Here is an 18,661-nt window from a genome sequence, read left to right on the forward strand (position 1 = left end):
AATTTTATAAATGACAATGCGGTCTCTAACCCAGAAGAATTTTATTGACATTGACAACAGCCGTGGAAGCCTACGGTTACATTTAAAGCAGAATCACTTGAATGAATGGTTATTTTTCTGGAAATGTAGGGCTCCTGCAGTTATGCAAGATGATGTGCTTAGCTCTGAAAAAACCTTGGAGTAAATAATTTGATTTTTGATTTCAGCAAAAGGGGAGGGGTGTTAAGTACAGGACATTATTTTCAGTAAATAGAAATGCATTGTGGAACTAACGTAGTTTCTTTTGCATTATTAAAATGTAACAAATACATTCTAAGAAGAAAAAGGAAAAAAAGAAACTACACACACACACACACACACACCACAAAGGATTTATGATAACTGGTCACAAATTGATATTTATACAGGTATAAACTGAAAACTGTGAGCTTTTCCAGCTGATGGATGAGTGTGTGATGCAGTAACACAGTTTCCCCGCACAGCTAGCAAGGGTAATGAACAAGGGACATGTAGATACTAAGGCATAAAGTCTTTTGATTTTTCAATGTGTGCTCTCAACTGGACAGTAACTATGCCTCGCAGAAAGGCCCGTAAATAACGTACACGGATTTCAGCACATGAGAGAGGATGTGTCCAAGAGAGGACATATAGCTGGGTTCAAAGAAGGCAGTTGCAGTAATTGACAAACCATTTAACATTTGAATAAGAGTTATGCCACTATTTGATGATGTTGGCAGGAATGGGAGAACCCTGGCTGAACACAGCATCAAGAAGAAAACTGTTGAACTATCAAGATGACAGAACAAGAAACACTCACAAGGAGAGGTCCCTAGAGGTGGTGTCAGCTTCTTGAAATCACCTATATGGGACGTATGTTAAGGTCCCAGGTGTCACACCCTGCAGCCATTCATCCTGGTGGCCCTCATGTGTGAGAGGGACAAAAAAAAAAGTCAGAATTTCATAAGGCAGTCTACAGATTTAAAAAAGAAACGTTAAACAGATTGCTTGCATGGTGTAATGATCATAGTACAAGCCTCATACGTAAGAGTTTGTGATTTCGAGTCTCACCAAGTACTTTGAACTGTTTTTATTTTTTAATCTTTATCAAAATGACTTTGATCATTTTTTTCCAGTTAATTGGTTTTAGTGTGACTTTAAATTATTTTCCTTTGTCACATTATTTTGATCACCATATTAACTTTTTCAATTGCTCTTATTTTTTCTTCCTGTAATTCTTTTCCTCTTCGAATCTTTTTGCACGTGCTTTTAATTCTTTCCATTTATCAACATTGATTTAATTTCTTCTCTTTTGTTGCCCTGTATTTTCGTCCATGTTATTGCATTTGTTATTTCTGTTCCTCATTGTGATTGAGTTTGGTTTTTACTTATAATCCCTTCTTTTGTACTGAGAGAGGTGACACAGTGGTTAGCACACTGGAATTGTATTTGGGAGGACAACATAGATTTTCCGTAATTTCTACAAATTGCTTTAGGCAAATGCCAGCATGGTTCCTTTGAAAGTGTGTGGGGGAAGGAAATCACCCGTGCCCTTTAAGAGGAATCATCCCTTCCCTAATCGTATGGGACCAGTGACCCTGCTGTTTGATCCCCCAAATCAACTAACCAACCTTCTTTCATATAAATCTTTATTTGCATTATTTTCTCTGTAATGCAGTAAGTTTTTTATGTTTTAAATGTTTGTATGACAATTACCATTCAAGGAAAAGTACATCTTGTAATGAAAATTACATTTTTGACACCATTGCACCGTCAATATAAATAGACTATTTCATCTTGTCTTTTAATTGATAGATCGGGATGTTCAATTGACTAAATATTATAATAGATAAATAAAAATAATTAAATTCCTATGCACAAAGATTCCAATTGTGGAAAAAAATGGTGGGATGAATAAATGAGAGCAGTTGGCAAAGTTAATACAGTGACTGAAATGATGTGACAAAGGAATATAAATTAAAATAATTATGAAAGTCACTTTGATAAAGATTTAAATTTTTGAGTTTAAAAATATGAAATTTCAGAGCTCTTGATGAGAATTGGACCTACATCATCTTGCATATGAAGTTTGCGCTACAAGCATTGTGCTATGCAACCAGGCTGAATAACATTTCCATTTTAAGCCTTTGAATTCGATTCAGTTAGGGTGCTCGGTATTGATGCTCAACATTTTGATTTTCACGTACATCGACAGTTATCAACTTTTAAGTGTCACTGCAGCGTTGTATCAACAGTCAATAACTCTGGTAGTGTGCTGTTCATTTGTTGGCAATATGCTTTGTAATACCTGTTTACATTTTGTTATTTCTTACGGCACTGTTGTCTTTGTGCAGTATTGTTAATTAATATTGTTTATATGCTATTATTCTCTACGTTAATGTTTTCTGTTTCTTTATTTCATTTGCTTACATGATTTATTTTTTCAAATGTGTCCAACAATGAAATTTGTGAGGTTTTTTTGAAAATATGAGTGATACAGAGTATTTCATTGAAAGTAGTTCGGAAAATAATAGTGATGTTCTTGCTGATATGTTGACTGAAAGTGTAAACAGAATGGAAAATACGCAGTACACTGAAGTGATTGCACCTGAAACACAACAACCACTACTGCATCCATTTCGCAAGGTGCTTGGACCAAAGCAAATGCCACCAATGGGATCTTCTGCAATTGAATATTTTAGTTTATTTTTCACTGCAGCATTACTTCAATAATTATCACTGAAACAAATTGCTCAACTAAGCTATGTATATATAAACGTGCTGCTACTTTGTCCAGCCCATATAAAAAATGGAAGAATGTCACAATAGCTGAGGTAAGATGTTTTGTAGCAGTCATATTGAATATGAGGCCTGCCAAAGAGCTACATCGTTTCCATACTGGAGAACAAAACAAGCTAAGGAATTTCCATGGTTTGGAAAAATGTATTATGCTCCAAAACACATGTTAGGTGATACACAACTGTGTACATCAAGGAGATTGTAATTTACTGTCCAATTATTACATTCATTATCTCTGTAAAAAATAATAAAAATGTCATTCTTCTTTTGTCTTTTACTCAGAAATATGTATAGGTTATAGATTTTATGAACATTAGTTAGCATTCTTTAAATTAAGTGTAGTGTTAATTGTACAGGAGCAAAATCAAATTTATATAATTTTTAAAGTACTTTTTATTTTGTCACTTGTAAACAATTTAAAGCCAATAAGTTTGACAATCGTGGTGTAATGCCACATGGGGTAGCCATGCAGTCTGAGGTGCCTCGCCACAGTTCGCCCCCCCCCTCCCCGTCGGACGTTAGAGTCCTCCCTTGGGTATGGGTATGTGTGCTGTCCCTAGCGCAAGTTAGTTTGTTAGATTAAGTAGTGCATAAGCCTAGGGACCAATGACCTCAACAGTTTGGTCCCATAGGAACTTACCACCATGGTACAACATAATAAACTACATACTTTCATGGGTAAACTGTATCTTTTGATATTGTTAAATTGAAAACAGTATGACGTATGGCAATTTTAAGAGAACTTGACAGTTTTAGTGCCCACTGCTAGAGTGTTAACACTGTAGACCTTCACATGAAACTCCATAATTTTTTTCGTGGGTTACTCATAATCGACAGTCCACCAGGATGAATGGTTTCAATGTGTGATACCTAGGATCTTAACGTACATCACTGTATAGATAGTTTTCAAAAGCCTATTCCATGCTGCGTACCTCTCCTTGTCAGAGCCCTGGATTCATCATTGTTATTGATCTTACATGCCACTATTGCTTCAGTGGCCATTAATAGGCAGCTCACAGAAAGGTGGCTGAATTCGAGGCGCTCCTTGTGCTGTCTACTGTTGACGTCTCCAGTGCTGTTGGACACATTCGGCCTGGAATCACATTGATTGAAGTAGAATTGTATTGAGTGGTGAGTTCCTCTTCAAACTGAGCCCTGATGACCAGTGAAGAAGTATCTGGAGACTCCCTGGACAACTGTGGGATACCAGTCTGGATGCTGCCATCCAAAAGCCCGACAGTCAGGAGTAATGGTGTGGGGTGTCATTTCATTTCATAGCAGGACCTCTTCGGTCGTCATCTGTTGCACCCTTACAGCACAGTGAAAAGTCAATGGTATTCAATGTACAATTTTGTTGTCATCCATGGAAAGCTATTCTAGACTTACATTTCAGCAGGATAATGCTTACCTGCTCGCAGCGAGACTTTTTATTTCTTGTCTTTTGGTTGCCAAACCATACCTTGGCTAGCAGTGTCACTAGGTCTCTCCCCATTTGAGAATGTGTGGAGCCTTATAGGCAGGGCCCTTGAACCAGTTCAAGATTTTGATGATCTAACACGCCAGGTAGACAGAATTTGACATTATGTCCCTCAGGACATCGAACAACTCTCATCAGTCAATGCCAAACTGAATAACTGCTTGCATTAATGGCCGGAGGTGGAACAATGCATTCACATTATTGACTTGTTTAATTTGTGATGGACTTTCTCTGGAATAAATCATCCAGTTCTTCTGAAATTGTAATGGTTTGTTTGTTTGTACATCTACATCACATCTACCATCCCATTTGGATAATGTCTTTGTTGTAGGCCATTTCTTCTTCTTCTTCTTCTACTACTTCATTGTCGTCTTCTTTTTAGTGTGTACAAAGGGTCAGAATTTGTTGTTCCCCCTTCCTGGTTCTTAATTCGGTTATAATTGAATTTATGTAAGTGCTTCTGTTAATCAGTTCTGATGCCTTGTGAAACAACTTGTTTCATGGACTTTGTAATAAATGTAGATTTTAGGGTAGTAATTTGAGTGACTGAATTAGAAACATTGAATATTTGTTGTAGTTTAGCAATTATCATATTTACCTGAATATAAGATGACCTAAAGAAAAATTGCTTCATGAGAAAATTTATTTTTAAAATATTCTAACAGATCAACACCATTTATTGACTGTCTATATCTTGACGATACAAGGAGGAATAAAATAACAAAAAGAAGTAGTTTACAGTAATGTTCATCTTCACTTTCTTTTTGCTTACTGTATAAGGAAGTCACCTATGTTATCTCTGTCTTTAATAATAATAAATAAAATAGTAAGAAACTTCCACATGGGAAAAATATATTAACCCTTTCAGACCTGGTGGTCACAATTGTGTACATAAAGTTTGTTCACTAATATTTTGGTGACAAGAAATGTCAGTTGCATCCAAACTCACTGTGCACATTTGTGTATGTTTCTTTTAGCCATGCTGCAGCACCTGCTGCTCTCTTGTGAGCAGTCTGTGAACCACATAGTAAAACATACTCTCTGGTGTTGTCTCTCAGTGGGAAGCCATCACTCATTGAGTTTATTGCTATAATAGTCATGTTGTGGGTTTTGTTAATGAATGCTTTGTGTGGTTTCCTTCTTTTGGAAACATTCGACATTCTTTCAGTGGAATTTTCAGCAATTTCATTCATTTCATATTTGTGTTACGTATCAAGTAAGTTTAATGTACACACTTGTGTACAACAGGTCCTTAATGGTGTATATTAGGAACTGTAACCTAAAATGTGCCTCAGCTGTATTTGCATGGCAATGGCAGTTATATGTGATATTTTTTCAGTAATTTCAGTACCAGCAGCAAGGAGGATAATAACTTGACCTGTACATATGATTTTGTTTTATATTGCTGGCTTTTGACTTACAAATATGGATAAGGAATATCTTTCTGTGGAGAAAGATTGGGACTTGATTATGAACATAATTGAAAATAGTGACGTTTCTGACATTAGTTTGAGTGGAGATGAGGATGGCAGTGTACCACTTATTGAAAGGAAAGCTCCACAAATTTTGAAACGTGTTGGAGCAGGTAAATTGGGCGTGAATGATGTGTGAAGAGACACCATATCTGATGATGATGATGATGATGATGATGGAGAGGTGGTGGATGCTGAAATGAATTTTTCATACAATGGAAACAACTCATAATTGAATAGCCTGTTGACAACATATTGGTGACATCTAAATAATCCAAAAATGGAAACGCAAGCCTCTAAGTGCCATGGCAGAAACACATACAGCTCCAAATTTTGAAGAATTTTTCTTGTGTTCTCCAATACAATACTTCAAAATACATATACCAGATGATTTGTTCACTAGCATGGCAGCACATACTAATATTTATGCATTACAACAAGGCAAATCCTCATTCAAACAGACAACTCCTCAAGAACTAGAGGTGCTATTTGGTTTGCATATATTGACTGGCGCTTTGAAATTTCCCAGCTTATGAATGTATTGGGATACAAGCCTGAAGGTAAATGTGTGTTTGGAAAACATGTCACGAGACAGATTTTTTGAATTACGAACAAATTTACATTTGGTGATCAATCTGGAGAAGCCACCTGTAAATAAAGATAAATTTTACAAAGTAAGGCCAATTTACACAGCTATTCGAAAACGCTGCAGTGAACTTTCTATAGAAGAGAATGTTTGTGTGGATGAAGGAATTATTCCTTTTACTGGGAAGGTTTCTGCAAAGCAGTATGTCAAGGGGAAACAAAGTCCATGGGGAATCAAAGTCTTCATGTTGTGTGGAAGCAGGCACTGTCAGTGGAGTAGGCACTGTCCGTCAAAACAGATTTGTAAAGAACTTGCCTTTTTCAGATGATGAAACAATAATGAAACCAACCAGAGATTACTGTGAAGAAATCGCTAGTGCTGATGACATTACCATGTGTAAGTGGTTAGACAATAGGCCAGTTGTATTGTGATTAAGCTTTGTTGGTAAAGGCTCAGTGGATGAAGCTGAGTGTTGGAACAAAAAGCACCATAATTATATGAAAGTAGAAAGACCTGAAATAGTGAGAAGATATAATCATGCAATGGGTGGTGTGGATCTATTTGATCAATTTATAAGCTACTACATAGTTTTCATAACATCTCGAAAATGGGCTTTGCATATGATTTTTCATGCTGTTGACTCTGCCATCATGCAAAGTTGGTTGGAATACAGATGAGATGCAGACAATCTGTCTATCCCAGAGAAGAAGCAAATGGACCTTCTTTACTTTCGTATCAGGGTAGCAGATGTATTGATACTGTGCCAGAAGAAAGTGACTGAAAAGAAGAGGGAGCGTCCGCCTGATGATGGACTGGCTTCAGACATGAGAGTCATACTAAGAGATAGAGGAGAATTACGACCAGCTACAGAGATACAGTTTGATTCCATTGACCATTTGCCTTTGCATGATGTAGGAAACTCCAAGTCGCTGCAAATTAACAAAATGTACAGGGCGTTCTAGACATCAGTACGGAAAATGCAAAGTACATTTGTGCCTCCAAAAGGACAGAAATTGTTTTTTGCAGTTTCGTACTAAACCTTAATATAAGAGTGTTGACCATTGTTGTTTAAATAAGTACTGTAATTTGGAATTATTTTTATTGTTTCTTCTATTTTAAAGTGAAATAAAGACTGGCACACTTGATCCATACTGTTAACCTCCTTAATGCATGACATGCAGCTCGAGACCTGTGAACACAATTGTGTACATTAAATATCTAGAAGACTAGAGATCATATGAATTTTTTTCTTAGAAAGATCTTGTCAGGAGACTCACCTGAATATAAAAATTATGTTAGACCTTTTTTTATAAGTGAATAAAAAATCAGGTCTGAAAGTGTTATAAACAAAGATTCCAAGACTTACCAAGCAGGAAAGCACTGCTAGACAGGCACAATAAAATAACACACAAGCACACACACAACATTTCGAGCTTTCGCAATCGGCGGTTGCTTCGTCAGGAAAGAGGGAAGGAGAAGGAAAGATGAAAGGATGTGGGTTTTAAGGGAGAGGGTAAGGAGTCATACCAATCCCGGGAGCGGAAAGACTTACCTTGGTGGAAAAAAGGATAGGTATATACTAGCGTGCGCACGCGCGCACGCACACACACACGCACGCGCACACACACATCCATCCATACATATACAGACACAAGCCAGGTAAGTCTTTCTGCTCCCTTCTTTCATTCCCATCATACTTCATGGTGAGTGTTGGCAGCATTGCTGCATGAAACACTTAAGTATGCCAGTATCCCCTATTTAGACCTTCAACGTCTACAGCATAAATGTATACTTTTGTGGAGTATGTTTTGCAGCGCAATGAAATTATCTGCTTACTCACGACTCCCCTCCCCATATTTGTCCCATTTCTCAGCCAAGCTGGTGATGCTGTTTCCACTCCAACCCTTCCAAATTCTTCAAAATAAATGTGCTTGTAGCCTCAATTGCAAAAGTGTTCCCTGTAAATTCAAGATGACCCCTGTATTAATCTATTATGCAAAATAGAGATGTTGATCTCAGTAGCAATAGTTTAATCTGTGAATGTACTATGACCTTGTATTTTTGAATCACACATTTTGAGAAGAAAACCAGCTCTTATAATTGGATAAATACAGTATTTATTTTAAATTATTTAAGTACTTATAATGTTGATTAGAAAAGGATCTGTCGAAGAAAAGGTTTAGAGAAGTTCTGAAAATTTTAGTCTTTATAGATTTTGGCGTACTGATTATAAATGTCACTGCTACCGTTTCAAGTGTTCACAAAAATGGAAAAAAATGCATGAAAAGACACACAATTATTATTTTTTTTCCCCGACCTGAAAACACTGTAGTTTTCAAACCGCATTACTTGTCAGTATTAAATTGAGTAGGACTAAATTACTTACAATTTTGATTCCATAATTTTTATTGTCCATTTTACTTGTCCATTATGTCTTCTTGGAGCAAGTGCACACCTAATCAGCTTGTTTCCGGTTCTTTTTGCATTCTCATTCACTCCATTTGCTGTCATCCATTTATCTCAGTGTTTCTCAGCCTGTGTATTCCTAGCATCACGCTAGTCCCATTTGTTTGACTCTTGACTGTTATGTGTCTGTATGTAATGTCACTCATCGTGTTTGATGGCCATAAGTGGAAACAACTATGTTTGAATGAAATGTATAATGATGTTGGTATAGTTGCAATTAAGTGTAAGATCTTTGTAATATTTAATTATCTTCATAATCTATTATTCATTCCATGCTTGACCTTTTTTGGCTTTATATTAAAAGTGAAAACTTAGTGAGTGTTCCGTGGTGGAATTAATTTTTTGGAGGAAGTCAGCCAAGATATTTCTCATGAAGTAACCTTTGTAGGTTTAGTAACTACGACAGATACTTCATTTGCTTTTGTATGCTATGGAAAAGACTGGAGGATTACGTCATGAGGCTAATGTAATATTTGATCCGCCATTTTATCTGAAGACAGGATATACCCTAGCAAGTTGACACTGAAATCCTGATGGATACCATCTCATAATGTCTTTTCATGGTAGTAATGGGGTTCACAGTATAAGAGCCTGGCCTGAAGAAATGGTTCAGCATTATCTATGCCTTTTGTAGGCGAGCATAGGGTGTTGAGAGAGAGGACTCTGAACTTCTCAGACTTTCCACAATAAAAAGAAAAACTATTTTCATTTAAATATTTAACTACAACAATGTATTTAATCTTGTCTATAATATAATGTTGCAGGCAGAATTTAGACAACATGTATATTTTATCCTCGCAAATTGTTCTAGTTCCTCATTATCTTCCAACACTTTTTAATATTTATTTTCATTAGTGAATAGAGAATTCAGTAAACCAATTATATGAATAGCCCACTAAAAAAGAAAGAAGAATATTTTATTGTGTAAATAACAGAATTGATAAAAATTTGAAATATTGAGCAAGTGATGGACCACCAGTTACTGTAATTTCCATAAATGCTTACTCCAAGATGATGCAGTAGACAAGAAAATTCATTAGGTTCATAATTGTAGATAATTTAATTTTGTGTCATTCAACTTGGAATTATATTACTTGGAAAGAGCCCATTTTCAAGTTATGAACAAAAACTCTGATTTTTAAAGATATATTCTGTTATATTTGTGGGGTATATCAGAGGAGACAAAGTTGAAATTCATAATCAGCACCCTTAAAAACACAGCAAAGCAAATTTTCGGAAATACTCTAGGTAAAAATCACCATTTGTTTAGTGTATGTGTTAATTGTATCAGCTGCAACAGATACCAGTCCCTCTCTGTTTGTGTGAGGAGCTGTTTGTTAATTTTTGTAAGACAAAAAAATTTGAATATTTACAGGACTTAGTAAACCAGTGCATAATGGAAGTGTTAGTGATAGTGTGCCAGCGTGGTGAGGATCCAGAAAGTGAAGTGTCAGGACTATCAACAACAGAAGGAGACCGTGATGGTGACTTGGCAAGTCCTGCTCCTCACACAGCATCCAGCAGTGACAGCCCATATCCTCCTTCCTCACCATTACAACAGCAGGAACGTTCATCACCAGCTCTTCCATTGACTGATCCCCAGGAACGTGCCCTACGTTATCTCACCAATTGCTACACAAGAGTAGCCACAGAGGAAAGGAATCATCCAAAGGTAAGTCTTTGAGCCCAAATCTGCACCTGTCGTTCTCATTGTATACATAGTAAATTTAATTGGTGCCTCAAATAGTGGATGTTCATTATTTTAAACATGTCATTAGATTTGGTATTTATCTTTCATAACATACTCCTAGTGGAGGTGTTCATATAAGAGCCTTTCCCAAGTAAAAATTAATTTATTGGTGCATATTTTGATTTGTAATTACTTAAAACACCTTGTTGAGATACAACATTCTTTTTCAACTTTGTAAATGGGCTAATGACTTCTTCTGAGTCTGATCCAGATTCATCTCCTACGAAACTTTAAATAGTGTCTTCTCTCACCTCCCCCAAAAGTGAAGTAGTTGAAGTGTAACCTCTTTTTTTCAATAGCCACCAACTGCTTCTCATCCACAATGAGAAATCCTGTGTTAAATACTCACTGTTCTTGTATGACGATATAATCTTCACTCTTAATCCATCCTTACTTCCATAATGTGTCACTTAACAGATGATCACAAAACAGTTTTCAGAATCGGCAGAAAAGGCAGTCTTTGTTAGGTTTTCACTTTAAAGAAAGTTAAGTGTTAATTTTAAATGATACATTTGCAACCAATCAGTGTTAGTTTCTTGAGGATAATAAGAAATGTGTCAATACAAGTTCCAGTGAAATGTAATTTTGCATATACTGATGTAAATAAAATAGAAAGAAACTTCCACATGGGAAAAATATATTAAAAACAAAGATTCCAAGACTTAACAAGCGTGAAAGCACTGGTAGACAGGCACAATAAAATAACACACAAACACACACACAAAATTTCTAGCTTTCGCAAGCAACGGTTGCTTCTTCAGGAAAGAGGGAAGGAGAGGGAAAGACGAAAGGATGTGGGTTTTAAGGGAGAGGGTAAGGAGTCATTCCAATCCCGGGAGCGGAAAGACTTGCCTTAGGGGGGAAAAAAAGGATAGGTATATACTCGTGCACACACACACACACACACACACACACACACACACACACACATATCCATCCATACATACACAGACACACTGAATGTGATTTCAGGGTGTATATTAGACATGGGCAAACTTGTTCTTCCTTGGGAAATAGTTAACTGCTGATTGTTCTTTTTTGGGAATCGTTCACTTTTACTCGTTCACCGTTCATTTGTGCTTGGTATATGGTTCTTATGAAAAACTGAAAACTAGTTGTGTAGGTGACTGACGGATGGAGGGCACCAAGAGAAGGCTCTTGCTTCCGCCATGGAGTACAGAGTTTTTATTCATTACAGAATGCTCACACACTTGTAGAAGTAATTTTCATGATTCTGCAGAACCACTCGTTTAGCCAACTGTAGCGTTATGTGGCTGATCGCAGGGAAATAATATAGGCTGGCGCACCGAAAACCGGCCGCGAGTACAGACTGCTCGCCAATTACAGAAGATTTGTTGCCCTTTATGAGCAGATACAACAAACAGATAAACATGTAATAATTAGGCATAGAAGAAATAACAAATAAGCTAATGCATGCAACAACAGCAAAACAATAGATGTCGATTGTTGGGGGACAATGGGCAGTCTAGTACTCGGGACAGAATTTTCGTGTGCCACCCTGTACCACTGAAATAATATTGTAGAAGTTATCAGATTCTCTTTACAAAATATGAGAGCAGACACTCGATTATAGAGCGCAGGCTTCATTCGGTTGTAAGTCGGCCTACTTCCCATAGCTGTGAACATGCTGTTTTACCTTGGATCAAAGAAAGATGGAAAATAGCTGCTTGTCTGTGCCTTACCGACTCCCTTCACGGCCTTCTTCGAAATATTGTTGTGGAGTCGCTTATGAGGCGTTTCACCGCTGTCGTGGAACCAAATTCCCCGTCACAGCTTTCTTAACGTAATCAACAATAGCTAAAGGTAGCGCTTCCTAGAGCTATGTTTTGTTTAACAGAATGCCATGTGCATTGCGCTAGGCCTTAAAAATTTTTTTCTACTTTATCACCTTTGAGAATGATTAGTCAAAGGTTCTTTATGACTGGTTCATTTTTGTTTATAACCAGTAGTATTCTCATTTCTGATAGTTTCATACTTCAGAGTCTTCGTTTTCAGCATCAGTCTGACGGTACTATTACTTGATAAAAATATGTTTTCTAAATAGTTTGCTGTTTTATTTCCTAACTCACTGGTCATTTTCTTGAATACATGTTAAATGCCATCGTAAAATGATATAATGTTAGATCATCAATTTGAGAAATGTGTCATTTCCAGAATCAAAATAATAACACAGAAAGGTTTACTTCAAAGAAGATAATCATGAATCATGCCTGTCTTATAAGTATCAAAGTAGCCTACCCATAATAAATATGAATATTGAGTCGATATCCATCATTTCGCGGAGATTTCTGGTAGCATGACACATCTCAAAAGTGATCAATTAATTTATATCAAAAATGGCTATTTTAGAGCCTTGCCCCCCCTCCTTGGAAAAATTTCTGCGGACACTCACGACTAGTAGTATTATACCCTACAAACACTTTACAATGTTGGATAAAAATTGTAGAAACAGTTTTTAAAATTACAATTCCTAAACCTTTCTTTCATGACACGGACTCATTTCCAACAAAAAAGTATTACAGATAATATGAAAATTATAGTATTTGAATTAATAATACACATTTTATAAATTCAAGTGGGATCAGACATATTCGAAACGTGCTTAAAAAAAAAAAAAAAAAAAAAAAAAAAAAAATTGTGACTTGAGCAAATGTAAAGGAGATTAGAATGAACTTAAGGCAGTCAGATGGCCCTGTAATTCCTCCAAAGGATTACCAACTGAATTTGAAATGTGAAAATGGTCCAGGGACTGTTTACCTAAATTCATTTCACTTCATTGTAAAACTTTATTTAACACCTTCTAGAACACACATGTAAAAACTTAAACATTGCCGTTGATAAATATAATTTCTGAAATTTTTGATGGCCCCAATCGACTTCTTTTTTCAGTCAGTGTTTGTCTTGCTTTTGAAAATATCCTCTCTGAAGGTACTGAAGTCACTGGTATGCACAGTCTATTTAGGGCCAATGAATATAAATGTGGGTAAAGAACTTTCCTTTGTTCCCACCACAACAGAGGATCACCATTCCTCAGGAGCAATATCTTGGAAATGTATTTGTCCATTTCAGTTACAGCCATAGCCTTAGAATCATAAGTTTGTGTTGTTTTTGCCACTTTGTTGTCAGTGGCTTTCCACACATTAAAATTTGTGAATGTAGGAAAAGATGATGATGATGGAAGTACCTTTGAAGAGGAAGCTACTGAAGTTGGTTCATTAGCTTTTTCTTCTGCTAATAGTTGACGAACTTCTCTCACAATTCCATCGAATTCCTGCATGTACTTCGTGCTTCCTGCTGTGAACCTCTCTTTTTTTTTTTTTTTAAATCGTGGATCAAGTAATGTCACTTGGCCAACAACATACGACGTATTAACAAGCTGCTTTTCAGCAGCGTTTATCATTGTCTCAGACATTGCAACTATTACGAGGGGAAACCGTTCCTGGTATTTAAACTTGGATATGAAGTTTAAAAGCGTCCAGGTCAAAACCTCCATTTTGGGCAACAACACAGTTTTCTCAACGCTCACCTCTTTAGTTACTTCATAAAAGATTTGAAGTAACTTAATTGAATGTTCTATGATATCCTACTCCTCTGGTGTCAGTTTATGTTCAACATTTCCGAGAACAGCTAAAGTGGAAATTATGGGCAATTTGTTTCCAAAAACACATACTAGCATGTCGAAAAGCGAGTTCCATTGCGGGGGGACTTCTTGTTTTAGTTTTAGTATCGGCAGATTCATTTGCACTTGCATTTCCTTTAGTTTATTCATTGCAAGTGAACTTTTTTTGAAAAGCTGGACGAGACATTTAATTTTTTCGACCACACTTTCATTTGGTTTTATACCCGATTTGACAAATAAATTTATAGTGTGGGCGTAACAGGGGATGTTGAGCCCATTTACCAATACTGACCACAGCAACCATGTTAGCTGCATTGTCAGCTACAGTTGCCACTATTTTGTTGCCTGTTCCCCAGTTAGTCGCTTCTCTTTGTAGAAAATTACGTATGTTTTCTGTATTGTGTCGAGGCGAAAATTCTAGGCAACCCAATACATTCGAATGAAGTCTCGTGTTATCATCCATATAGTGTACGGTAATCGCAATAAAACTTTGGTTGTTCGAGGAAGTCCACCCGTCAGTTGTCAGAGCGACTGCTGTCGTCAAATTCAGTTTTCCTTGTAAATTATCCTGCAGTTGACTGAATAGTTGTGGCAGCAAGCTGGTCGAAAGGGTTGTCCTACTTGGAAGCTGGTAATTGGGGCAGAGCAGGGAAACAAACTTCCTGAATTCTTTGTCTTCCCCAATGCTGAAGGGATGGTATTCCTTGAAAATCATTTTAGGCAACTGTAAGTCAATTTCTTTGCTTTTATAAATTAGGAGGGGGCGTAATAATACTGACAAAATTCGTCAAAGATGACTGTCCTCTGCCTATTGAAACAGGTTCAAAGGTGGCAAATGCAGGTATCCTGCTGACCATATTGTTTGACGATAGTGAATCAACATCGCTGACAGATTCTCTCACAGAGGCCTAGGAGATAGAGGCTGGGGTGAATCGCTGGCGGGCCCCAGTTGACGTCGTAGCACTTGTTTCTGCAGATGTTTATGATGGAGACCTAGATCGAAAATCCGTCCTCTCCAGTGGCACTGTGGGGTGTTTCTTTATAAGATGCCTTTTTAAATTAGCCATGGAGCCTCCAGCAATACTGCTGAGGGCTTTGCAATATTTGCATTCTCCTCTATCCACCTCATATTTTATTGTAGGGATACCACAATATGGACGTTGAAACTTTTGGCATCTGTAATATTATTATAATTTCATTACTAATTCACCTTAAAAAGTTACCTTGAAAAGTTTTAAAGATAATCTCTGTATGCATTGTACAAACCATTACAAATAAATATTGATACGTAAAATTACACGTGATTAAAATAATTGGCAATTGTATAGCAGAGAATAGTGTTGATAAAGTCAGTGATAAAAGATTGGAAGTATAATTATGATTGCTCTTATGACAATTTTAAAAGTTATGTTTTCTTGTCTTGGGCTACCAGTTTTCCCTCTCCTTTCCCCAACTGGGCTCCATTCCATGTAGAAACGAGCTGTGAAATTTGAGCTTAATGAAATAAGGCCCCTTGACCATAATAATTTGAAAACCTTGGAAAAATATTAAGTCTGCCCAAGTATTACTTCTGCACGACTACATGGTAAATTGATTAATTGCCTAATGTAGACAGATTGTTTACTTAGACTTTCTTAGCTGAATGTGTTTTTCGCTTCACAATATTCATGTGATGGGCCAGTGAGGACAAGCAGACAAAGATGTTACTCCTCTAATTTATGAAATGGCACTTTGCTTCTGGAGACTACTTCTGTTTCTTGAGCACAACTGCTTGCAGATTCTCTCCTCCATGGCTATCCTGCTCATGTCGAAGCCCATCGAATTCTTCTCATGGTGTTATTTACACTTGGCTGCTCGATGGTCTGGCTGAGGTAGAAATCCAAACGTACCTCTCCGATAAGGATGTGTTGCAGTACATCAGGTGATGACAAAAATAGATGCATTCTTACTGCTCCACGAACTCTTTTTCTCATTTTTGATAATCACAGATAAAAGCAGGCTATGAAGTTATCACAGTACGACCATACATACTTAACCTGATGTGCTACCAGTGTCATCGTTACAACCACACTCGAAAGTCCTGTCAACACCAGGCCAAATGTGTAACCTGTGGTAGTGATGCTGATGAGGACAATTGTCCACCTCCTTCTCCCCAGTACTTCAACTGCAGTGGAGACCATGCCGTCTCCTCCCCCAATTGTCCTGTGTATCTCAATGAGTGGGCTTTCCAGGAGATCCGGGTGATGGAAAAAGTACCTCACTCAGTCACTCACAAGTTGTTGGATAGTTGGAAATCCTGCATCCTACCAAATGACACCCACAGTACTGTTCGTGTCACATCTTGCTCCACGAAGGACATAGCCACTCAGACATGTGACCTCAAATTGAGCACCATGGCTGTGACATCACCCAGCATTATGGTAGCGTCTCCATCTCCCCTCCTCCAGCTGTGCAACCAGCCACCAAACTTTCATCTCCTGGGGTGAAGTCACCTGCTACACAGCTGGATTCCTGGAAAGGAGAGAAAGCATACTCCTGTGAAAACTTCCCACATCCCTCCAGCCAACAAACATCTGAGGCTTCCTTTGCCACCCAGAAAGGCTCCAAGAACTCAAACAAAAAGAAACAGTCTTCTCCTTCACCAATTCAGAGATCCTTGTTGATGATGTCGCCATGTGACACCCTCGCCTGGCCGACCTTCGTGTCACCAGTACACACCACCAACCGTTTTTCTACCCTGGACTCTGCTGACCGACAGAGGGAGAATGTCGATGTCTCTGTAGACCTCATGAAGCAGGATCCTCCTGCCTCTGTGCCCTGTAGTAGCAAGTCTTCGAAGGCTGGCACTTGGCAGCTGCCGAGATGACCTCCCTTCATTTTTTCCTTGTCATGACTCTCCTCCAATGGAATGTTCACAGCCTTTGATTCAACAAAGCAGACTTGCGGCTGCTCTTAGAATCGCAGTTCCACCTTTACTCTGCCCCCAGGAAGCAAAATTGCATCCTCATGACCACTTTGAGCTTTCGCATTTCTTCCCGGTCTGCTTCGTCCTCCCCCCCAAAAACGACGTTCTATCTCATGGAGAAATCGTGCTGCTTATCTGGGAAGATGATCATAGTGAACCATCTCCCTGATGAATGGCTCCTCACTTGACCTTTTCCCTTTATACCGTGTACATCCCTCCATCATCCAGAGTAACCAGGGCAGATTTCCTCCAGCTTATTGGGCAACTCCCTCACACCTTTCTGGTGCTCAGCGGCTTTAATGCAAAGCATCCCCTTTGGAGCTCACCCAGAACCTGTCAGAGAGGTGTCCTTTTGGTTGACCTTCTCAATCACCTTAACATGGGAGCACCCATGTTCCTTTCAGACTCCACTCACACCTATTGCATTTGAACCTCTCCTTCTGCACTGCCCAGCTTGTCCATCATCTAGGGTGGTCTGTTCTCTCTGACACATACTCTGGAGACTGTTTCCTGTGTGCCATCCAATTGTTGACTTCTATCCCAACTACATGCACACCAAAATGGCAGCTTTCTAACACTGACTGGAAGCTTTACCCCTCCCTGGTGACCTTCAATGAACAACACTTACAGTTGTTGTGACCATGTATAATATCTTACAAACATTATCCTTACCATCGCAAAAGTTCTGTTCCTTCTACTTTCACTTTACTGCACTGTATCCCAGTCCCTTGGTCAACTGAGCCATGCTGAGACACCATGCTAACTGTCATCATAAGATGAAAAATTGAATTCATTATAAACGGTTGCATGCACAGTGTCATTGCGTTCTTCAGAATAGCAAAAAAGCTAGCAGGATTTCATTTACTAGTTCTTTTTAAAGTTCCACTCCCTGTTCTGTCTTGAGGGCCATTCTCTGATGGCTCTCTGTGACCAAGGTCCATTCTCCAATTTCCAGCCTGACAGTAGCAGATGATATCGTAGTGGACCCTATTGCTATCTCCAACACCTTGGTCTGCCATTTTGCAGAGATTTCGTTCTCCTCCCACTTCCACCCTGCCTTCTTCCATCGGAAACAAGCGGAGGCGGCTTGGCCAATACCCTTCTCTTCTCAGAATAGTTATTGCTAAAATGCCGCCTTTCATATGAGGGAGCTAGATCATGCTCTCACTTCATGCCAATTCTCTGCCCCAGGGCCAGACAGTGTTCACAGTCAGATGTTGCAGCACCTTACTCTTGCGGGCAAGCAATTTCTCCTGCAACTGTACAACCGCATCTGGGCAGAGGGCACGTTTCCCAGACACTGGTGTGAAGCCACTGTCATACCTACACCCAAGCCCGGTAAGGAACAACACCTTCCTTCTAGCTATTGCCCTCTCCCACCAGCTGTGTTTGCAAGTTGATGGAATGTATGATTATGCCCGGTTGGCATGGTGGTTCGAGTCTCACAATTTACTAACCACTGCACAGTGTGGGTATTGAGCATGCTGTTCTACAATTGACCATCTCATC

General features: G+C 38.3%; 1 protein-coding gene across 2 annotated transcripts in view; it reads left to right on the plus strand.

Moving 5' to 3' along the window:
- Positions 1–18,661, plus strand: part of LOC126337038 (ubiquitin conjugation factor E4 B) — a 277,773-nt gene that overhangs the window by 37,471 nt on the left and 221,641 nt on the right. For both annotated transcript variants that reach the window (XR_007565033.1, XM_050001343.1), the window contains exon 6: positions 10,173–10,469. Coding sequence is in view for 1 of the 2 variants with exons in the window: in XM_050001343.1 (XP_049857300.1) it covers positions 10,173–10,469 (297 nt within the window). In the remaining variant the exon portion in view is untranslated. The remainder of the gene's footprint in view (positions 1–10,172; positions 10,470–18,661) is intronic.

This window comes from Schistocerca gregaria, chromosome 2 (assembly GCF_023897955.1).
Source record: "Schistocerca gregaria isolate iqSchGreg1 chromosome 2, iqSchGreg1.2, whole genome shotgun sequence".
Classification (NCBI taxonomy): Eukaryota; Metazoa; Arthropoda; class Insecta; order Orthoptera; family Acrididae; genus Schistocerca; species Schistocerca gregaria.